We start from the raw sequence: 24,921 nt of genomic DNA, 5'->3' as shown, positions 1-24,921 counted from the left end.
TTTTATAAAATATTAAGCTTTTATTAAAGAAAATCTTAATAAATTATAAAATCATACTTTACAATACATTAAAATAAAGTACGTGCCGCTTTACTGAGCCCAACGAAGGGAATACTCATTTAAAAACACATAACTGATTAGTAGATGTATATAATACGTTTTCTTAATTAACACTAATATGTTGTTATACGTACAGCACTTGAGGTTGAATAACATATAAAACAATGAAATATTATATTATTCGCTATGTATAGTCATAGAACGATATAGACTGTCCGAGAAATAAAATAAAATAAATGATATATACTGGCAGAGTATTACTCTCTCCGTCCTGTCCCATTTTATGTGACCGTTATTCATTTTCGGGACGTCCAAAAAAAATAACCTATCATTATTACCCCACTATCTCAAATCTATTATTAAATATTGATAGGTCCCACCACTTTACCCACTTTTCAACTAAACTTACTACTTTTTTTTAACGGTTAAGCACAAACTCTCAAGAAAATAGACTATTTTGATTGGTGGAATTGGTGTGAATGCAGGGGGACCATTAACATTTATTACCTATCCACCAATCAAAAGCTAGTATTCATATCAAAATTAGTACTATTGTGTGCCCTTGGACACATCATAGAAAATTCGTTTTTTTAATTCCGTGAAAATCAAACCTAACTCACTCTTTTTGGGACGGAGGGAATATATATGAAGATTGAAGAGCAATGGCAATGCTGATAGATAAGTAGACTATAGACAGACTTCCAAAATTTAAGGTCTTTGAAAATATATATTACACCTCGTGGGCCTCAAGGACATCCGAAATTCCGGATGAGCCAAAGTTTTGGAAGCTCTCATTTTCCTTGACTGAATACGGCCCAGTAGCCCTAGATCCTAGTCCATTCTAATTAATTGCAAGATAAGCCTTTGCGTGTCTCCTCTGCTCATGAGAATAAGTAAATTTAACTAAGGGGTCATTTGTTAATAATTTAATCGGGTTAATAATCAAGTGAGTCACCAAAGTGAACTCAATGTATCAAGTTGGTCACTGAACTCAAAACCGTCTCAAATTGGTCACTTAAGTCAGTTACATGTATCTTTAAATACAAGTTCAAAGAATAAAAGTATTATTTACATAGATTTACACATTATTCTTGAATGTTACCACAACTTAGGACAAGGTTATGACTTCTAGCATTTATGAAAATATATTTAGATTTTATCAAGTTTATTTGTTATTTATTTTTAATTAAAACAAAGGAATTAACTATATAATAAAAGATAAATAACAAATAAACTTAATAAAATCTAAATATATTATCATAAATAGTAGAAGTCATAACCTTGTACTAAGTTGTCGTAACATTTAAAAATAATGTGTAAATCTATGTAAATAATACTTTTATTCCTTGAATTCGTATTTAAAGATACATGTAACTGACTTAAGTGACCAATTTGAGATAGTTTTGAGTTCAGTGACCAACTTGATACATTGAGTCCACTTTGGTGACTCACTTGATTATTAACCCTAATTTAATCACAGGGAACAGGCTCGTTCAGCTGTTCAGATTGTTTGGGTGAATATTCATGACACTGGACGACACCTAATTTTCGGGATGAGATCAAAAAATCTGCTGAACGAATGGCTTGTAAAAGTGAAGGCAGTGTGGTCCAGATGCGATTCTCGCAATCTATTTTATTTTCTATCCTGCATAATAAGTACACGCTCAACCAAATTTTGAAAATAGATGGTGTATTCATTCTTTTCGCCTAACAGGTCCAATTCACTGAAATTAAAATTGAATGTTGATGTAAAGTCATCTATTTTTTTTTTCATATTTAATATATTTGACTTTATTAATAAAAACATTAATCAAATATTTTTATTCAAAAATAATATTTTTAATTATATGACCAAAACTCTTATATGTATATAAAGATGTCAAGTGTCAAATATTTAAATTTTAAAATAATTTTTAAGTAATATACTAGTTATAAGATAAATATCACCATTCAGAAATTTTAAATTTTATATCAATCAAATGACATCGTTCACCCAGCATTAAGATTATCATTCGTCCAGATACACTAATCATTCAGAATTTATGATTCAGATTTAACAAATGACCCCTAAGCTATGATATCATCGAATAAATGTGGGCATGGAACACAGATGGATGACGACATAAAATTAAATTTGTTATAAATATCATTCTGGAAAGTACAAGAGAACTGTAAAATTTCTCCCTCAACACCCGAAACAGGTATCTATGCTATAAACCTTGGATTGATCTGTGAAGTGAAGATGAAATCCCTCATCGCATGTAGTAATTGTAAGAAACTATAAATTACAACAAAGTTAGCACTATGAATAAATAAACTAATTTTGTTCAACAAGATAGATATGGTACAAGCAACCTGCAGGTCCTCAACAAGGTTGTATTGATTCAACCTCTATGAAGATGTCTCATGAAATTGCCCAGAACTTCTTTTGGCATATTAACACAGTCAACCTCTATGAAGATGTCTCATGAAATTGCCCAGAACTTCTTTTGGCATATTAACACAGTCTCCATTTGCTTTTGTTCATTTTCCAGTGAATGTGATGCTACCTCCCACAGAAACAAGGCAGCTATATCTTTTATTCTTGATATAATGGATTCTTCATCTCTAATAATAACAAAACCCTGCCAATTGAAAACAAGTCATCTATATTAAAGTGCATAGACCAGGCAACCTAGCAGAAACAAGAACTCAAAATGCTAACAAACATATTCAATAATAAATACTCCTCACCTTTTTCAATTTCCATGTTTATTATGCTTCAATAGCTTTTAAAGTAAAAAATTGAGCAATGATTAATTCAAATAACAATCTGAATGACAGCCAACTACAACAGCGCAGATCAACTTGAAACTTTTTAAAGTGAAACTGGAGTCATATTTAAAGCAAACAAGGAACAACTTACTACTGAATTCAGGAACAAAGTTTGTGCAAGTTTCAAACGCAGCACATAATGAGAATTTGGAGCTCCAAAATACATTTGTTTCCAGACAAACTAAAATTCATTTTTAAAACAGGAAGGCTGATAGAAATCAAGAAATAGAACTTCTCAATGTCCAATTTCAAAGAGAGTGATATAAAGTGGTGAAAAGACAAGATACAGTTGTATGTGAAAACGTCTGTTAACACCGAAAGTGATAACGCCAATCTCCGATCCCGGTCCTTCCTCCGCCGTGACTGGTGGTTCCGTGGTGTAGCTGCTGGATGGGGGCCTACAAAACAACGCCGGCGGGGGGGTTTTGCCCCAAAGCGCCTCCGGCGTGAGAGTAAGCGTAGGTTTCGGAAGGATGAAGACTAGAGAAAGTGCTATCTATGTGTGGAGGGTGAAGGTGGTGTATGGTGGTTGCATGGTGGCTGATGGCTGATAGTGTTTATATGTATGCTGAGTGCTTGAGTGTGTGCAGAGAATGAGTGTAGGGAGTGAAGTTAACCCCCAAACTCTTGATCCTTGGTCTATTTATAGGCCAAGGGTTAGGGTTTGGGGGTGCGTACCTGGATCCTGGTCCTACACGTGTAGGGATTTGATCCCCTACACGTGTCCAGGTGTCGGCGTAGAAGTAGTATTTTGGAATGTTCCCTGGCTTGTCTCTATCGCCAGTAGTTGACCGTTATATTTGTCTTTATCGTGTCAGTCTGCGCCTTGTGCAGCAAGTGTCGGCTGGTACATATGCACCCGGGCAAGTAGTAGGTTTTGCTGTACCCGGGTGAGGGATCTTGTCCGGGTTGTGCAACTTGACAAGACTAGGGGGCGTCCTGCGGTGTTGGTGGCTACCCGGGGTGGAGGCTCCTCTAAAGGACCCGGGTGCTCCTTCTGAAGGACCCGGGTGTTGCTTGACCGGGTTATACCCTATCAGAAAGAATTAAAACTACATTTGGAGGCCAAAATAAATTAGGCACACCAACTAAAATCAAAGAAACTAGCAGACTGATCACTACTCATACAAACAGCTGTATCCTGTATCCTACAACTGTGTTTCGCTGATAAAGAGAGGTCAAGTCTTGGAAAAAGATGTAATTTCTTCAGGTTTAGAAGACCAAAATCAGGATTCTTAAAGAAAAACTTCAATCCTTAAATTTCAGGCATCCTAGGGGTTCTTTTTTCCTATTTTCGGGTGCAAAAAGCTAAAGGATGAAATCAACAGTATTGGAAATCATACTGACCCCACACAAATATCTGAAAGAAAGAGTTGATAGCAAAATTTTCAAGATCCTTCTGGGATATCCGACTCACGAGGAACATAGTATACTTTATCCACACAATTTATATGTTTAAAAGCTGTCTACAGGGCTTGAGATTTTACAGAATAAAGCTTTTCTTTTCTTCCATTGAAAATTGTAGTATACCATCTCCTGACAAGATTTTGGTCCTATTCAGTATGACAATAATGTCTTGGAAAATTCCCATATCAGGTTGTTTGGGCTACGAGGCAGATCAATCCTACACCCAAAAGGAGCCTGAGAGGAACAACGATTAAGTCAACGAGCTCGACACTTAATCTGCAGTCCTACTTTATTTATTACATGCATTGATTATCTCTTCAATTCCTAAGAAATAAAAGATTTACTGTGAAAGCTGCAACTCCGATAATATCTCCAACTCTTGTTACAAAAAGTGGTGGGTTCAAATCCTTTGACCAACAATGATTGTTGGAGAAGGTGTATGGTGGTCCTTTAGGGATGATGCAGGCAGTCGCGGTTGGAGAAGGTGTATGGTGGTCCTTCAGGGATTATGCAGGCAGTCGCGGTACTACTCGTGGTGGATGTTATACGTGCTAGTGGCCATTTGTGCTATGGCTCTTAATGTTTGGGTTGTGATGCTAGCGTTGAGCCCTAGTAATCTATGCCTCTTTGGTTTTGCCGTATATAGTTATGTGTAAGGATATGTAAAGAGTGCGACCAAAAAATATCACTCAACGAGATTGATAATTTGGGGTGAGGTTGGGTGTTCGAGTTATTAATAACACTCTCAGCCGTAATCAGAACTTGATCCAAATATTCTGTTTGAATTTCAACAGCGAGTCAGAAATTGATCAAAAATATTTACAAATATATAGGTCTGTGATCATCATCCAAAAGTCACTATGATATAGTCTTGCCAAGTGAACATTATATTTCAGGTCGTAGTCCTAATCTTAATGAAGTACCACGCGATCAATTATCCAGGAATGATCAAATTCTTCAACATACAAGAAGACAACTCATGAACGTGAAAGACTATAATAATGCATAAATTATTCCTCAAGCAATAATAAGTAATAATTGTGATATGTGGGGAAGGTAAGATAGGGGTACTCTTTAAAGTAGTTTAATGCTCTTTAATAACCACATATGATAGATAAACAGGAGCAAGATAGAAAGTCTGAAAGTCTAAAAGACTGAAACAACTAATGGAGAGGGAGTTGAAAGGAATTTTATTCTACAGATCATGAGTGACTATCCGTTTCACAGGTTTGCAAAAAGAATCACTATACAAGGCATTAAATATTTAGTTAATATGATACTCTCAAAGTAGACAACTGAAAATGATGAATCTACCTGAGGTCTCAAGACACGATCCATTTCCAACATGATATCCTCAAGCAAACAGCCTTCTTCGCGTTTGTTATAGTGAGAAAATAGATGATTAGCATGCAACAAATCATATGAACGTGGGTATGTTGAAAATGGTTCACACCTATAAATCACAAACAAAGACAGTAAGAATTGCTCTTGAGTCTTGCCTACTATAGCATAGAGTGGTGATGCAAGTAAGATCAATTTAAATTACCAGTCATGAAAAGCACCGATCAAACCTCGGCCATATATAGCTTCAAGTGTATTGTTCATGCTTACTGGAACCACATTCATCACCCAGACAGGCCATGTACCCATAGCAACGGCAAATCCCCCATAGTGAGCATTCAGGTCCATGACATTACGGACAGATGCCTCATCAGTATTCATCAACCTCCAGTAGTGGCGAACTTGATCTTGCCAGTAGAGGGTATTCGATATAAATATTTCTCGATCAATACCTGCGAGATGACATTAGGATTACTGCTCTGCCTAAGTTCAAGTAATAAAATTATGCAGCCACATGCAAAATTAAATAATCTCATCAACACCGAGTAATAGGTAGTAATAGGTGTGTGGAGAAATGAAGGTCCACCACTGATTAGGTGACTACTTGAACATGGTCAAGACTTAAATAGCCTGAAAGGCAAACACAGTACCAATAATCATTTACTCAATCGTATATACAGGAACAGAAATGTGCATTCAAGGACGTATTGCAAGGATTGCCTACTTGAACACACTTTGACTTGGATCAAATCACTTATCACTATAACAAATTTATATGTGTCTTCACAATATAGGGAACTTAACTGTTGGAACCTAGTACGTATCTCAAGTGAGGACAAAGATAAAATCCTATTATAAATAGAGATTCCCTTCACTATATTAAGAATTTTTTGAGCTGCCCCAGTGCACTTAATATATAACTTCATGTAACAAGGCAAATTAGTGGCACTGCACTACTGCAGTAGTTGCAAGTTCCTCATTTTCATCAAACAGGCACTTGTCCCGCACTGGGAGGTCCAAAGAGAGATGGCCTACTATGGCATGCTTGGTTCTCAGAACATGTCAATTAAGTCTTAAATGATTCCTAAATATCCAGCTTAGGTAGCTCTTGTAGCATCAGTACATAGGAAGAAGGCCAAGATTGTTAATGTATTTTCCTTTAAGTTCTTTCTCAGTGATAAAGTGGTAAACACAGTCAAATAGAATGTGTGCCTCCACTAAAACGTGTAAATATTAAATTTAAATACTCATGGCCACATGCCTATATTACTGTTAAAATGCCCTTAATTAAACTATCGAAATAACATTGAAGGACAAACTAATTTATTATCTGGTTAAATGTGGATGAATACACAGAATTCTGGTTAAATGTGGATGAATACACAGAATTAGTAACAAACGCAACATGTTGGTAATTAGGGTCGAGGGTTTAAGTTTTCAATTAATCCATTATATAATTACCAAGTGCTACTGCTAACAGAAAAGAAAATAGTTACAAGAACTACTACTAATCTCTACAAGTACTAGGTAAGAGTTTGGACAAACCTATACTATTAAGACTTTCTGAGTATTCTGAACGACGCTGTGGCATAGGAGGAAGTTTTTGGGAACCAGAGTCTGGAGTACTTGAAGGAACACAATCCTGCATAGGAGTTTTCCATGATGGTTTAGAGTTATCACTAGAGTCACATATGCTGATGAGCCTCTTCTCTGCATTGGCAAGGAGACATGACTGATCATCCTGCTTAATCCAAATTGCTGTTTGCACTTTTCTTGCAATTAGTTTCCAGCACATTGCAGAAGTCAGATTTGTCAGCTTATCCCAAATTGCTGGGTAATCTTTATCCTTCCTATAAGCTGGTGGTGCAGAATAGACAAAATATCCATTTGGACGCAGAAGGCGGTTCACTTCTTTAATTAAAATACCATCTGTAGCAAAAAAGAAAAAAGAAAAAAAATATAAACAGACTGATGAATGGTAATTAAAAAAATTTAATATTAAATAAACTGTTAAGACACAATATTATCATGGACCTATCAACTACATGCAATCACGCAAGCACTGGACCTATTGCAAATAATCATAGCAGCAATACATATTTATGACAATCATGTCAGAGATACTCATTTTACTTGAAATACTTAGACACAAAGTCGGACTCCTGGCATGCATCTATATATAATTAAAACAAAGATGCCAGATATATTCATTCTGCATGAAACAGTTAGCCCAAGATCTTGCTATCGAAAAGGACAAGGACACAAACTGGACTACTTGATATGAATCTAATAGCTTATTCCTGATTCAAAACTAGAAAGGAAAAGAGGAAAAACTCTAAACGCCTGAATAACAGCCAACATAACCAAACCTAGTCATGAACGAAAACTGAGACTGCCCAACTCATGAGATATATTAGTAATAGCTCCCATTGATATTCATTCAAAAAAATTTGGTTATTAAAGCCTGGATATTAATATACTCCCTCCGTCCCATAATAAACATCCTCTTTTTTTTCAAGTTTTTTTCACGCATTTCCAAGTTTATAAAAAACATGCTTGTAGATATTATTTTTTCGTGTTTTTTGTTTTGTATAAAAATAGGAAGTTCAAATTTTAATACAAAACAAAAAATACGAGAAAATAATGTCTACAAGTATGCTTTTTATAAGCTTGAAAATGCGTGAAAAAATTTGGAAAAAAAGAGGACTTTTATTATGGGACGGAGGGAGTATAAAAAAGCTCTGGTTAATGCTACTTCATGTACCAAATCTAAAATATGTTTCTTTTTTACTTGTAAAAACGTAATCTTACCTTTATGACTTGCAACTAATAAATACCTTGAGATTCCCGCCTTAGCCTTCTTTTTTACTACTACGTGTATGGGAAAAAAGCAGAAATTCTGCTCTCTACCTCCAGAATTTTGTAAGCCCGTATTTCTATGCAATATAATATTACCTAGGCCATCATCCTTTTTAACTTAATTTGCTTGTTTTACTTTAAGGGTGCAACATTGATCATCCTCACTCTATTGGTGCCACCGGCACACTAGCAAACTTTTCTACTTGGTCCTGAACTACCGCAATTTTTATATTATGTTTGTACATATTAGTCGTTCCATAAAATTATACGAAATTTACTATCCACAACACTTGAATGCAGTATTAAAGTGATTATAGTCCTAATTAATACCTACATCAGCCCTAATAGTCGATACACATGCAGAACATTTTCTTTATAATGTATATACCATTATACAAAAAAAATTGATGCAACAAAATAATTTACAGGACAATGCTTCCATGTGTTGACTTAAGGTGTGAACACAAATTCCAGCTATAGGCAGCAAACGTACCATTCTCGTGAAAATCAACACGGCACCTTGAGCAGTGTACCATTTCAAACGAATGACTGGGATATGGTAGCTGCTTCGTGCCCAGGGCAGAAATCATAGCACCAATACCTCGCTCCAGCGCAAATTGAATTTGATTCTCATGACCATCTTTTGGAGCAAATGACATGGTTTGAATGTCTAAAGGAAGAAGATAAGCTGAGAAGCTAGCAACCCCACATCCAACATCCAAAACTTGATATACTCCAGCAGAACGAAGATCACCAGTGTCGTTGGTTATCATATTTCCTAACCTGCATTTGTCAAAGAAATGATATTTCTAGGATGATATCAGTATAATGGCATGATAGCAAGTAGATAACGAATAGATTGATCAACAAAATCAATATAACAACAAAAAAGGGTACACATTGGCATCAATTTAGTTTTCATTTACACAAATTTCCATTTCCAACAATTATTAGGTAATGATTCACGCAATGGCTATCAATAACAAATTACATGCAAGAAAGCAGCCCGGAAACCCATCAATCCACAAGTTCGCTAGATGAATATTCTTATCACAAGAAGCCAGCATGTGCAGTTTGTTCAAACAGCCCACTCTTTGACAAAGATAATTGGGGCCGTTTAGCTCAACTTAAAAGAAATTTTTACTGCTTATAAGAGAGAGGTTATTAATAAGTGAAAAGTAACTTTTAATTTATGTGTTTGGATAAATTTGTTAGTATTTACAACTTATCGGGTATAAAAATTATAATATAAGATATGATAAATTATCTTTTGAAGTGATCCTGTACAGTTTTGTAAAATAAAAATAAGTCATTAAAAAAACTAGGATTTTCAACTTCTCATATTCTGGTTTAGAAGTCAGAAGTTGACTTATAACTTCTTTACACAAACGGTACAAAAAAGTCGCTTCTAAATTATAAGCCCAAAAGATGGGGAAAGAAGCTTAGCCAGACAAGGCCAATAACTTAGTAAACTTAATTCCTCATCATCCCATATCACTAAATTATTATAATCGATGTTAAGCAAGTTATAGTATCAAAATACATATTGTTCTTGCAAACTTTTTTGCACATGGTAAACTTGATATCTCATGCACCTAAATTTCTATATGCTCGTTATGCATACATTTATGTACATAATGGAATTACCAACAAGTTCATTAAGTAAAACTAGAAATTTAGAGACATGTGCTTTCGTTACAAACATTATCACATTTTCAAAGCAGGAGATTGTAATAGTAGAAATTACTACAAAAAACATGATATCAAATAATCTAATTACCTCTCAATGTATTCAGTTGCACCATGCTTAAAATGAGTACCACCTCCTGGAAACCACCACAGTTCGTTCTTCTCATGCACCCAATTTTGCCCTCCTTTCACCTCCGAAAGATGGGTATGATTAACATTGCTACGCCAAACATAATCTCTGCTTGTGGGCCATCTAATGGGTAACTTATATTCAACAGGAGGAGGAACTAAGCAAAACAGAAGTCTTTCAAGAGGAGGACAATGCCTCTCCAGCTCTTCCTTCCTAGTAAGATCCAGCTTAGGAATCAATTCTTTCACATATGAAGGATCATGGCACGGTATATACTCATTGAATTGCAATGGGCAAACATTCATTCCATCTCTCGGAATCTCAAGTGGCGTTTTCCGATAAGAAAGCATAACCCGATTCGTAAACGCATTTCTACCTGCTACAACAAAACATAAACCACTTAATCATTCTAACTAACTACTTCCAAATCCAAATTCACCCCAGCCCCCAAATCAAAAACATAACAAACTACACTTAAAGCCCCTTAGTAACGTAAACAAGCTAAAGAACACTACATAAATCAAGTAAAATAAAAACCCATTTCGTAAATTAGCCCACAAATTCAAAATTCAATAACAAACTAACCAGAAGAAGATGAATTAGAGATGAGTTGTTGCTGAGGAACAAAGGGATCAGAGTTGTGAGAAAACAAAGTGCCAGCATAAAAAGAAGCAATCATAACAAACAATGCTATTAATAATATCTGCCCCGTCTTCGAATCGAACGCCGCCGACATGTATCCCCCAGACATCTTAGTACTATTGTTGTTTGCTCCTCGTCAATTAACACGGGATATACATGTAGAGATACATATATTGTACGACAGAGGAATGTACAGCGATGAATGTGTGTAAGGAGAGGTTAGAATGTGTGGATCGGGGACATGGGGGTGTTCATAGGATGAGATCTCTGGTTGTTTGTGGTCTTGGTTTACGACAATGAAGCTCAACAAGATGAACAGCACTAGTCTAGAGTGTGTGTGTCGGTTCGCGTGTGATGGGTGCTACTGTATTCGTTTCTTCTAACCCGACCCGACTGTTTTCTACAACTCCCCTCTTTATATTTTCTTAAATAATCTTAAATCAATATCAATATAGTTACATAAAATAGAAGTGAGGGGCGTGTAGTTGGCGCCTCTAAAATAGCTTTGTTCTATTTTTGAGTCTTCACCTGTAAATACTTTTATAGGTGGTAGGGTTTTGAATCATCTAAATACTAATTGATATCATATATCCTGACATAAATTAATTTGATTTTGTTTCAAATTATTTATGGAATATAATAGCTTGCAAGTTGCAAGTATTAATCCGATTTTGTTTTCAGATTATTTATGGAATATAGTAGCTTGCAAGTTTTTTAATCTGATTTTATTTCAAATTACTTAATTATAAAAAAGAGCTGCACTTATAAATACACATATAGGTTCTAGTGTTTTGGATCATCTAACCAATAAATACCTTTTATTTTTCTAATTTTCTGGATTTTTTCGATGAAAAATATTTTTAAAAAAATTTTGTTTTAGATTAATTAATATGGTATATATCTTGGCATAAATTAATCTGATTCTGTTTTAGATTAATTAATATGGTATATATCTTGGCATAAATTAATCTGATTCTGTTTTAGATTATTTGTAGAATATAGTAAATTGCAAATTTTTAATCTGATTTTATGTCAAATTATTTAATTTTATATTATTAATATAATTTTTATAGGCCGCCGCAACGCGCGGCTTCTCGACTAATAATCTAATAATCTTAAATAGTCTGTCTATTGAACTTTATACAGTTCATTTGGATTTTGTGCATTTTACACATGATTAATATACTACTCCCTCCGTCCCAGTCATTTGTATACAAATGGCTGGGACACGGAGACCAAGAAATTGGGTAAGAAATGAGTAAAGTTGGATGAAAAGTGAGTATAGCGGTGGGACCCATTTATATTTAATAATAAATTTGAGATAGTGGAGGAAAGTAGTGGGTGTAATAGTGTTTATATTATTATAGAATGGAGATAGTGGAAGAAAGTTGTTGGTGTAATGATGTTTTATATTATAAAAGTTTACTACTTTTGGAATGTATACAATTGATGGGACGTCCTAGAAAGGAAACTGTATACAATTCATTGGGACGGAGGGAGTACCTATTAACATATTAACTATAATTAATAGGTAAAATGATTCTATTTGATTATGTACCTTTTATATTTGAGTTAACACCGGATATTATAATGGGTGTGCTGTATGCATAAGTTTTTTGACAAAATGCAAATTCATTCCATTAAATTAAAATAAGTCTAGTCGGGACAAATCCCCAACTAACAATGCAATCAGGTTGATAAACAATAAAACGAGCCAAACAAATAACCGCATTGTTTCCAGACTGCTTAACAAACTGAATCCGAGGATTCTTGAAATTGAAAATGAATACAAAGGCTTCTCGAGTAATCCAGCCTACATCAATCCCGAAAATGGTAGCTTCACAATTGACCTTCACAATAGTTCCATGGCTGTTGCGGTGTTCAGACGACTCAGTTATAAAAACTAAGCAATGAGGAACAAGGGTCCTCGAATAATGAACAACTATAATTTGTGAAAGGTGAGCACATGCGATCGCCACCGTTCCAAGCATACCCCAGTTATCTACATGCCGGGAGCCAGCTATAGACATGCCGAAAGTAATAATGATGCGATAACCCAGATCTCCCAAATCTCCATCACAATCATTCTCATTGATAACACAAAAAGACATAACACAGAATCACCCAAGAATGGGGTACTAAACCAACACATGCCAAAAGGCGAGACGGGAAAACACAATCGGACCTTTGATTTCAAAAGATCTGATTTATTCAGAAAACAATCAAGCCCAAACTCAAATGCGAAACAGATCTGAGAATAAAACTCGATTGGAATCTTCGAGGTTTAAGCAACACTCGATTTTATTGAAAAACAAAAAACTGGTAAATAGTGGAGAAGATGGGAGAGCGAAAATGATCTGGTGGATGAAGAGGATGAAGGTGAAGAATGGAGAAGTGACGGCTAGTTTTGGGAGTCGACTCTCAAAACCCTAATTTGAGAGAGAACGGAGAGTTTAATATTCTTAAGAAATACTTTTGCTGTATGCATAATTTAATAGTGATATTTTCCGCGGTTTTCATAAAATCTTGAGTTTTCTAGTTTCTCTGGGCCTGTCCTTTTTGAAATAAAAACGGGCACTTGACATGTCTAGCGGGTTTTGATAAATTCTTATCGTCACTTTGTTTTTGGGCTTTTATCTTAGGAATAGAAGTGGACATATTTTTTGGGACATTTTTGTTTCACCCACTTCACAGGCCTATTTTTCTTCTGGACATTAATGAATACAGCCTGTTTCAATAAAATCCATTTCAAGCTGGATTCGTGTCAAGTGGATTGGGCCTAAATATGTAGGCTCATGTGATTGAAGTTTGTCCAGCTCATCATCGTCCGCTCCGAATTTACTGCACCCACGACAGTATCGTTTTAAATTTTTGTAGGTCGGTGAAAGGGTTAAAAGTCATTTCGGATTTTTGTTTAATTTCTTTGTTGAAAAAAATATAGATATCAAATTTTATCAACAAGTTAAAAGTATACTAATCCCTTTATTCTAAAACAATAGGCAATAACTCTTATTTTTCAATTTTCTCTCTTCAAAAGAAGTTTAACATATATTTAGTTTTATTTTGAAAGAAAAATAAAAAAATTATTATTTAGAAATATAATATTTGTACACTTCAAGTTACGTGTAAAAATTTAAAATTAATTTTAATTTAGGGCAGAAAGAGTAAAAATAGAAAAGACTACCAGGCTTTTCGTAATTCGAAGTTATGATGCGGCTAAAAATGGCCTTATTACAAGACAATTCAAATTGTAATGCTTAAACGTAATTCGAAATTTGTTTGCCAATTGCCAAATAAATGCATTGAATCTTTGGCATGTACTGGGAGCACTGTTGTCGGTATATGGGTTGAAGCGTGTGGAATGCGTGGTTGATTCTCCGAAACAAAATAAAATAAGCTGACCGCATCGCCCAGCGGGGATCTGATATAGTGATATATACACCTGGGTGTTTTCTGGGTTTAATAGCCCAGCTTTTCAGCTATAAATAGGAAATAGTTTATTTGTATCGTTTGTGAAAAAAATAATAAAAATTTAAGAATGTCAATTTTTGTTTCACGATTTTTATGTATTTTTTAAACAATTTAATAATTTGTAAGGATTAACTTACTTCTCATTTCTACTTTATTTCTTTATTTTTTAAAAAAAATCACTTTTTTAAAGTACATCAAAACCACCCCATATATTTTCATGATTTGGTGTACATGTCTCGATCTGCCCTAAGAATTACTGGCGTAAAACTATAAATAATTGCTTGCTTCCTCGAACGATAATAATATTGTCATCCTTGTGTCAGTATATGACAGCAACTGCATAACTAATTTGGCGTTCGTGAGAAATAGTTTCCTTGGATTAACAATGTTTTCTTGACAAAGTGAAGATAATGTGGGTGTTTGTGTGACACTTTTAAGTTGAGCTTCTAGGATTATAAGTTAGGAGCACTTATTCGTACCGTTTGTGTAATAAGTCAAGAAGCACTTATAAAAAATTAGGAATGCTAACTTTTGTTTCAGGATTTCTACTTATTTGCCAAACACTTTAATTACTTATAAGTCTTATCTGGCTTCTAACTTCTACTCCACTTATTTATTTTAAGCAAGAAGCACTTATTTTAAGCTCAGCCAAACGGCCCCAATATTTAAAAGCAAGGGATAAATATATCTATATAATAAAATGAAAGGAAATTGAAATGGCGATAAATTCGTGATTATGAGAAATTCTCTAATTTTGTAAATTTTGTCCTAAAATATGTCCAAGAATATAATAAATAAAAAATGATAGCTGATATATGAAAAATATCACTTTTCAATAGACAATCCTTGACTGAAATTCAGCTAACTTTATATCTCTATGTCCCATCCAATTGCATATGGTATTTTCACTGCTCGGCATGTATTTTAAGATTGCTATAAAAATTTCTCTTTTTGTATAAAAAAATATTATATTTTTATACAAGAAAAAGAAAATCTTAAAAATAAGTTGCATAATTATACTTTATTAAATATTAAAATCTGTGTCGCGTCCCCGTCCCTCAATGTTATACTATTGACGGGGACGGAGAGAGTAGTAATGACTATAATTATATATATATATATATATATATATATATATATATATATATATATATATATATATATATATATATATATATATATATATAGGCTCATGATCAAATGGAAACCAATTTTAAAATAAAAACTAGAAACCAATACAAGTTAGTGATATTCTCAGTACAATTTAGTGATTATCTCTTTAGGATTTAGTGATCTGTGCTGCAGAAATTAGTGAAAACTCAATCTCCAGATATTAACCAGCTTAGAGTCTTCAGATCTGTTCATGTTTTCGATTCAGATGGTGGTGATAGTGGTGGAGATGGTGGAGGTGAAGGTGGAGATGGAGGAAAGATGATTGTAGTGGAGGTTTGGGCGGCTTGAAGTAGGGGGTTGGAGCGTTGCCGGAATAGTGGCGGCTCCGCCTTTGAAGTTGAGTCGAGGTGGAGAAAGAAGTATGAACGGATCTGAAGGAGGTTGAAGCTGCGATTAAGATGGGCCTGGTGAAGATGGAGGTGTGGAGGTTGTGTTGTTAAAGAAATAATGGAGGTGGAGGTGGAGATGGAGGTGGTGGTTATGGAGGGGTGGGCGGCATAGAGGTGGTAGTGGTTATGAATGAGGCGACGACGGAGGTGGTGGTAGTGGAGGTGGGGTTGGTGAAGATGGAGGTGGGTTTGGTGAAGATGGAGGTGGAGATGGGGTTGTTTAAAAATTTAGTGGTATTTGCTTTAGGATTTAGTGATATTTCAGTTTGGTTTTTAGTTTCTAGGATAAGGAGGTTTCTATTGGAGTAAAACTCTATATATATATAGGCCAACATTCAAAAGAGGGACTCCTTATATGGAGTTACATAGTGCGCCACTATAAATCATCAATTTTATTATAAATTCTGTTATAGAATACATATAAAACGTGATTCTAATATAAAATATTATAAAATAAATCTATTTTAAGTAATTTAACACTTAAAATTTGATTAAAAAAAGTATATTTTCGAAACTGATTCTACAACAGAATAATTCTGGATGATTATTATTCTGTTATAGAATCATGTTGAGATATTGCATAATTTTAGATGATCTTTGGAATAAAAAAATTGTATAACTTCGTTTTCGGTTTAATAATCAAAATTTGCAATTATATTTCATAAAAAATATAATAGAATATATATTATGTATATATTTATAATAGTGTGCTACGTAACTCCATATAAGAGAGTATGCTATGGAGTGCTACCCTATATATATATATATATATATATATATATATATATATATATAGTTTTACTCCAATAGAAACCTCCTTATCCTAGAAACTAAAAACCAAACTGAAATATCACTAAATCCTAAAGCAAATACCACTAAATTTTTAAACAACCCCATCTCCACCTCCATCTTCATCAAACCCACCTCCATCTTCACCAACCCCACCTCCACTATCACCACCTCCGTCGTCGCCTCCTTCATAACCACTACCACCTCTATGCCGCCCACCCCCTCCATAACCACCACCTCCATCTCCATCTCCACCTCCACCTCCATTATTTCTTTAACAACACAACCTCCACACCTCCATCTTCACCAGGCCCATCTTAATCGCCACTTCAACCTCCTTCAGATTCGTTCATACTTCTTTCTCCACCTCGACTCAACTTCAAAGGCGGAGCCGCCACTATTCCGGCAACGCTCCAACCCCCTACTTCAAGCCGCCCAAACCTCCGCTACAATCATCTTTCCTCCATCTCCACCTTCACCTCCACCATCTCCACCACTATCACCACCATCTAAATCGAAAACATGAACAGATCTGGAGATTCTAAGCTGGTTAATATCTGGAGATTGAGTTTTCACTAAATTCTGCAGCACAGATCACTAAATCCTAAAGAGATAATCACTAAATTGTACTGAGAATATCACTAACTTGTACTGGTTTCTAGTTTTTATTTTAAAATTGGTTTCTATTTGATCATGAGCCTATATATATATATATATATATATAGTTTATAATAGTTTAAAAAAATTAACAACACATCATTTTTAACACATGAGATTAAATATAGTTTTATGCTATTTAATATATTTTCTGTTTTATATTATAATATAAAATAAATAATAGATTCATGCTAATTATAAAACGGTCTTTCTAATGTGTGCCCAAGGGAACACAATAATCACTAAATTCTATAAAAATGACATATTCTGATTGGTGGAGTTGATGTGAATGCAGGGGGGGTCATTCTCATTTATTATTCATCCACCAATCAAAAGAAACTATTTTTATTGAAGTTAGAGACTATTGTGTGCCCTTGGGCACACCATAGAAAATCCCATTATAAAATCTTAATACTCATATAATATAAGATATAGGTCGTCTCTGGGCATCGAACAAGTCAAATTTTCCATGCATTGTGTGGTTTCTGGCGGTGGTTAAAAAATCCGAATGATGTGCAAGTGTGCAACGGAGAAAACAATACACAGAGAGCAGGGTAAAATCTTAAAAGGGCGTCAAAATCCATCAATCAACAAACATGAATTATTCAACCAACATTATGAATAATTTCATGGAAATTATCTCCGCACACCAAAAAAATCTCCGCTATTCGTCAAACAAGCCATCCCCACTTGTTTTATTTGTCAATCCAACCACCCCATCCCCCACTAGCTTGATAACTACTTTCATCACTCAACTTTGCCTTTCTTATCAATACTAATATGCAACTGCGATGTTATTCAAGTAGAAACTTTATTTTGGTTTCTTCACTTTGCACCGCACAAATTTTTTAATAAACCTACAAATTTACTACTCACAAATTACATAGAACGAAAACAATCCAGCTTTTCTCTCCTTCCAGAAATTTTACAAAATATTTATCGTGATACGAACGAGAAATAAAGATCCCGTTAGCACGGCAATTACATCAGATTTTTATTGATTTCGAATCAGATTTTTTTATTACGATTATTATGCAAACTGCGGGCAACAGAAATATCGAATATAAGCGGCGTGTGGTAGGTGCCTACCTAGAAATTAAAAACCACTAATAAAAACAAAGTTATTCTTAGTTTAATGAAACAATAAGCAGATCACATAAGAGAGCTTTTCCTCGTCTCATTAAATATTGGAGTATATATACATTATACAGCAGTGGCCAGTGGATAATAAGTAGATATATCCTTCAAGATTGATCAATCACAGCCCTTAAAAATTGATCAATCATTTCTCAACACTCAAATAAACACCCAAAATTACCCAATTAATAATTAACCAAACATTAAAAAACACGTCATCATCTTAGTTGTTGCGTCATCATGCGTGCAAAATCATCAAAACAAACAAACCCATCGTTATTCTTATCAACGCCGCTTATCATCCTACGGCAATCGTCGAGGGTACACCCACCATCTCCAATGGACGTGAACACACCGTATAACTCCTCCGCCGTTATCTTGCCGTCACGGTCGTTATCAAAGAAATCAAACGCGTCTCTCAACTCAGCGTCGCATGACGGCGGCCCAAACGCCGAACTTATCGCGCCGAACTCCTCCAAACTGATACACCCGTCGCCGTTGCTATCCACCTCGCTCAGCATCAAACTCAGCTCCTCCTCACTCGGCGGACTCGCTCCGAGTCGACTCAGCAACGCGCCGAGTTCATCCCTCGTGATCTTCCCATCACCGTCCCTGTCAATCACTTTAAACGCCTGGACCAAGTCGTACAACTCGGACGTCGACTCGGAGGACGACTCGGACGAGTCGCGGACAGGCAACACGCTGGTCGGAGTCCCAGAGCCGTTGGATTTGACGTGCGGGAGATCAGATGACGAGGAGTTGGCAGAGCTGAAGGAAGACGGGTCGGATCTGGAAACGGATCGGGTCTTTTTGCGGAAGATTTTCTTGGGATTGATGTTGGAGATTTTCATGATTGTGAAATTTGTTAACCAGAATATAGATAGAAGAAGAAGTGTTGTAACGTATAATTATTAGAACGATTATTATGTTTTGAAGTAGAAAAGGAGCAGAATGGGGGATTAAAAGGAGGAGGCTGGGGAGAAATAGAGGAGCCATGGGAGCTTCCAGGAAGTTTCGTTTGGGTTAGTACAGACTATTATTACTGTCCTTTTTATACGTGTTTGTGAAATTCTATAATTGCGTATATTAAATACTCCGCTCTCTAAAACGACGTCTATTAATTATTACAGGGGGTTGGATATTACTAAAAAAAATTTAAACATATTTTAATTTTAGTTATATTAAAATTTCAGGTAAATAAAGTTTTGAGATATTTTGAGTTTTAAATTAATTTTTTATAAAAAAATTCATATATTAATCTAAGTTGAGATGAAAAAAGAAAAAGTAATTCTCCGAAGCATGTGTTAATTGTTATACCAACCTCCATTCTAGTCGACGCATGGAAATCCATTAAGAGTTTCAAATTTAAATTTTTAGAAATAAATTGTCTTGCACGAAGACTGTCGCTATCAGATTTAATTTGTAATATGTTTTGTTAAGGAATTTTATTATTTAGTTTTATAAGAAAATATAGGACAATATTCTTCACTGGTAATTGATACTCTATAATTTTTTTACTAGAAATCAATATTAAACTTCATCATCATAAAAATGACTAAATTTATTTAAACGGGAATGAGCAATATTCATGTCCGTACACTATTGTCTATTTGTGTTGTGTCGTGAACATTTGGTAGATATATAACATTGCTAATTTGCTATAACTGACACTAGCAAAGTTTATCCTGTTATTCCTGGATAAACATAGACTTACAATTATTAAAGGAACCTACCAAATCTGAGGATAAATTTCATTACGATTGCAAACAAACTGTGTGCCGGGCACAATTTCGACTTCGAAAATTTACATTTCTTTGTGTCACGTCACCCTTGCAAGTTGCGCATTGTATTTTAAGGAAAGTGCAGTGTATTAATAATACTAGCCAGATTTCAAAAAAAAAAAAAAATAATAATACTAGCCATTTGAACATAGCCGTTATCCATATATATACTACGTAGATAGACAAGGTTTTTATGAACTAAACTTTTTGACGGAGAATACTGAAAAAATTATTATTTAACTGTAAAACAAAATAATATTGAATAGAAATTAATTACAAAATGATTGTTTTATACTTTTTAAAAAGTGCTCAGCAATTGTCCTAATTATTTTCACAAACAAACTCTTCTCATTTGAATCATTGTTTATATTCACATCTGATTTGATTTTTACATATATTTTGAGTATTTGATTATATATTTTAAATTATTATTTTTAAAATTTAGTTTTATAAATTATAAAAGATATTATATTATTGTGTTCATAACGGAAATTTTTAAAAGTGATTATATTTAAAAATACAATCAAAACACTTTGTAAAAAATATATCAATCACATATTTAAAAATGAAGAAAGTAATACACTGAAATTTATGTATCTCATGGGCACAGGTAGCTGTATCTTTTGATTGGTGGTTTTCTTTTACCATAATGTCATCATTGATTATATATGGGAGGAATTAAATTTCATTTATTACAAATTTTATTACTACCTCCATCTCAAATTAGACGAGCTTGTTGACTTCGGGCACGCACTTTAAAATCCATTGACCGTATAGCCACATTACATAATTTTAAAATTTTATTTTTACAAATAAAAGTTTAAATATGAAATTTTCATTTACAAAAGAAAAATTAAAAAAATAAATATCGGAACTAGTCGGTCAATGCACCTTAAGTTACGTGCCCAAAGTCAACTAGCTCATCTAATTTGGGATGAGGGAGTATTATAGGTGATTTTATTTATGTTCAAAGATTTTAATGAATATATTAAATACTTTAAAATTTTTCCTAAAAAAAAAAACAAATACTTTAACATTGATTATATTACCCTTTATAAAATGATTTATTATCGTGGACAGCAGGTAGCTCAAGTTAGTTTGGAAAATCAGGTCTGATGGGAGGGGATACAGCTGGTGGCGAGTACAAGGACATGGGCATGCGCTCCTTGAATCACTACTCTATTTGAAGCAGCAATTTGTCCGTGATATGGGTATGAAGCTTCCTGGGAGGTGATTTGGTGAAAGAACAAATAGTGTCAGACACTATTTAACAAACATTCGTGACTGCTACTATCCTCCTCTATTCGCGGCCCAGCTGTCGTTTCTCATAATTTGCCCCCTCTCTTTTCTTTTTCTACAACACTCGCAACTAAAATAGATAGTAGAGATCGGAAAATCAAAATCGAAATCAGTTATAAAATGCCGACTTGGTTTCGTAAACTCTAATTAGTTTCAGATTTGATTTGAGTTACGTCCAGCTGAGCTTCAACTTGTTGTCTATAGTTGTTGTTTTTTTTTGCAATGCAGACTTATATGCCTTACAAATTAGTATTTATTCTAATAATTTTCGGGATGAATCAGAGTCGAACCGAATGTCCCGAGACAACAAAAGATAAACCCTCACCGTGGCCTCGACTTGTTGTCAATAGTTAGTTTCCCCGCAATCTGGTAACTCACGGGGTCCATAAGCTGCTTTTGAAGCATAAAGGATAACCAGATTTCGTACACAGCCCAAGTGCACCACATGTGCCCTTGCCTTTTCCTTCACAGAACTCATCACATTAATTTAATTAAAGTAGCATGCCTTTAGTTTGGATGCTCACCTATTTATACTCCAATTTCGACTACTGCTCGCTCCTATTTGGAATCTCGTGGAGTCCTTGGTTTTCACAGCCATATTCTTATTGATCAAAATAAATTGGAGTAATTAAATACCAGAAATTTGTAAACAATTATTATTTCTGGGCAAAATGTAGAAACCCCACGTTAGACAAGTTCAAGGCGTGTCTGTCAGCCAACTAATTAGCTTCTACATATACTTTTAGTTGGTCCCACGAAGTACCAGTCTTCTGAGCAGGGAGTGGATTATACAGTAATAATAATCCTGCATACGTCTATTTTGATCAAATTAGAGTTTAAAATAATCAATTAAAATATCAAATATTTATAATTCGGTGCAGAATTTGTAATTTCGTCTATCATAATTAATTTGATAAAGTTTTTAGAGATATTTACATATTTATGTCCGTGTAATGACTCTCTAACCTATTTAATAGAACAAATAATCTCCAACTTTTAGAGATATGTGATGATTTATAAATTTTGATATTTCAATTGATTATTTTTAAACTCTAATAATTAAAAGGAATTTTCTATGGTGTGCCCAAGGGCACACAATAGTCACTAACTCATATGAGAATTCTAACTTTTGATTGGTGGATGGATAATAAATGTAAATGGCCCCCTGCATTCACATCAATTTCACCCATCAAAATAAGTCATTTTCACGAAAGTTTGTGCTTATTGTGTGCCGAAAGACCGTAATTAGAATGGGATCACGACAAAGTGTTGGTACATAGAGTGCACTTCATTCGTAATGATATAATTCCTTCTTTTTTAATATGTTATATTTTAACTTTTATTCGTACTTTTAGATACTCACAAGTTATACCTTGTAATAAATTTTCTTGAAGCTTTAATTAAAAATATTATTTCGTTAAAGAATTAAACAAAAAAAATTAAATTTTGGTATATGATCAATATTTTTTAACGCATTAATGTCATAGTTACAGAACGGGGAGAGATTGCTACTGAAAAATTAAGTTGCAAAATCCCGCCGAGGAACTGGGAAATTTTATTAATTAGTTATAATTGTGACCTACATATTGTAAAAAGGAAAATCGGACTTATTTGGTGAATTCATATAAATTAATCAAAGATTAATTGAATTAGACTGGAATAAATCGAATAATTAATTGAGTAATCAAATATTTAATCAGTTCAAACTGCGAAATATAGATTAATCAATGATTAATCACCGATTTTTAGAATAGAGACGGTCAATGCAAACGTAAGTAGGGAATGCAAAATGTAAGTAGTGGGTGGGCACCGAGTGAGTGGCAGGCATGAGAAGCGACTCAATAATTCATAGCAACTGCACATAATTATTCAGATCATCACCACTAACATGTGCTGCTACTCTTTTACTACGACTTGATGGCGCATTTCATCCAAGAGTGCGTTCACTGTATTTACAAGTTTCTCAACAATCATTCACAATATTTACGACAACACAGACGTGACATGAATATGATGTTTGACTCTCGCCCATCCACCACTTTTTTCTATCTTCTGGTATCTAGTGCCACTGTGAAATGGTCTGCACTAACAAAACTTTCTTTTCCGAGGATACGCACAAACTATGCTTTGTGCGGCTGCATTTCTTCGAATAGACGAAGCCTGTTGGGGTTGCGCGAATGAATCCAGAAACGAAATGAAATTTAAATTATATTATAGAGCGATCCCGTAAATCAGAAGTCACATTTTTTATTTTTTTTTGAAAATGAGAATAAATCTCAACGAGAATCGGCAATTCACCGTGATAATTCTTTCATTCAAGAAAGCTTATTATCTAACCGTCGGACATGCAAGATGATCAGGGAAATTTAGACAATAAAACTTTAATGTCCGAAAAGAAAACCGGCCTTCTACCAAGAATCCTGAAAATAAAACAAGAGAAACAAAAAGAATATAAGTCGATATATTTAACAGATTACATTACAATATTCCCACAATCATGATAACTCATGATTGAGACATTTAAGCTCTTAATTAAGGCATAATAATAAAATATTAATATCCTTAATTAAGACACAATTAACGCCCTCAAATAAGGCCCAATTAACGCCCTCAATAAAGAGGCACAATTTACGCCCTCAATAAAGAGGCACAATTAACGAGGCACAATTACTGCCCTCAATTATGGCACAATTAGCGCGCTTTCCTTTCTGAAACCGGATCCCGTTAGGGATGGGCATTTACCCCACCCCGCTCGATCCTGACCCGATCCCCGCCCCGTTCGGGTCGGGGATTCGGGGAATTTTTCGGGGGCGGGGCGGGGATCGGGGAAAGGTTTATAAAAAATTCGGGGATCGGGGCGGGGTCGGGGATTGGTGTCTCCCCGCCCCGATCCCCGACCCCGATTATATATATATATAAATAATAATATATTTATATATATTATACTAAATATATTATTAAAAATAGATAAACTTTACAATATAATTAAAAGTAAAAAATAATCTTTATTTTTATTGATTGATTATAAATATATTGTAATATAATATATTTTATAATTTTAAATTGTTGTTTATTTATATTATAAATCAATTTTAATATGATTTGAGGTTGAAAATATAAGATAATATTATTTTATTATTATATTAGGAGTTTGTAGTTTGTTTTTGAATTAAAAAGTATATTATATATTATAAAATTATTATGTTTTTATTAAAAAATAAAATTCCCCGAAACCCCGCGGGGAACCCCGTTCCCCGTTCGGGGCGGGGATCGGGGAGGAAAA

At 34.4% G+C, this 24,921-nt stretch overlaps 2 protein-coding genes across 4 annotated transcripts; both read right to left on the bottom strand.

The window, feature by feature from the left end:
* Nucleotides 1-2,175: 2,175 nt before the first annotated feature.
* Nucleotides 2,176-11,328, bottom strand: LOC108227834 (probable methyltransferase PMT7). Of its 3 annotated transcripts, XM_064079686.1 has the most exons (8): nt 10,886-11,328; nt 10,262-10,679; nt 8,975-9,264; nt 7,168-7,551; nt 5,828-6,074; nt 5,596-5,734; nt 2,511-2,684; nt 2,265-2,449 (listed from the first exon to the last, which is right to left on the bottom strand). In XM_064079686.1, exons 1-7 carry the CDS (start codon nt 11,049-11,051, stop codon nt 2,526-2,528), a joined length of 1,803 nt encoding a protein of 600 aa, XP_063935756.1. In that variant the 5' UTR covers nt 11,052-11,328; the 3' UTR covers nt 2,265-2,449; nt 2,511-2,525. The 3 variants fall into 3 exon arrangements, with proteins under 3 accessions (XP_017258688.1, XP_017258691.1, XP_063935756.1); XM_017403199.2 differs by having other exon boundaries at nt 2,176-2,684; XM_017403202.2 differs by having other exon boundaries at nt 2,176-2,684; nt 10,262-10,676.
* A 7,245-nt stretch (nt 11,329-18,573) lies between these two features.
* Nucleotides 18,574-19,584, bottom strand: LOC108224532 (probable calcium-binding protein CML35). The gene has a single exon (XM_017399181.2). The coding sequence runs from the start codon at nt 19,407-19,409 to the stop codon at nt 18,777-18,779; it is 633 nt and encodes a 210-aa protein (XP_017254670.1). The 5' UTR covers nt 19,410-19,584; the 3' UTR covers nt 18,574-18,776.
* Nucleotides 19,585-24,921: the final 5,337 nt, after the last annotated feature.

Source organism: Daucus carota, chromosome 6 (genome assembly GCF_001625215.2).
Source record: "Daucus carota subsp. sativus chromosome 6, DH1 v3.0, whole genome shotgun sequence".
NCBI classification, from domain to species: Eukaryota; Viridiplantae; Streptophyta; class Magnoliopsida; order Apiales; family Apiaceae; genus Daucus; species Daucus carota.
The sequence above is the reverse complement of the archived record's forward strand: the minus strand, read 5'-3'. Positions and strand labels throughout refer to the sequence as shown.

Coding starts and splice junctions, on each gene's coding strand:
- LOC108227834 (XM_017403199.2), bottom strand. CDS start 11,051: ATGTCTGGGGGATACATGTCGGCGGCGTTCGATTCGAAGACGGGGCAG. Junction 10,680..10,885: donor CTCTAATTCATCTTCTTCTG/GTTAGTTTGTTA, acceptor GTTTTGTTGTAG/CAGGTAGAAATGCGTTTACG. Junction 7,552..8,974: donor TGTTGATTTTCACGAGAATG/GTACGTTTGCTG, acceptor TTTTTGCTACAG/ATGGTATTTTAATTAAAGAA.
- LOC108224532 (XM_017399181.2), bottom strand. CDS start 19,409: ATGAAAATCTCCAACATCAATCCCAAGAAAATCTTCCGCAAAAAGACC.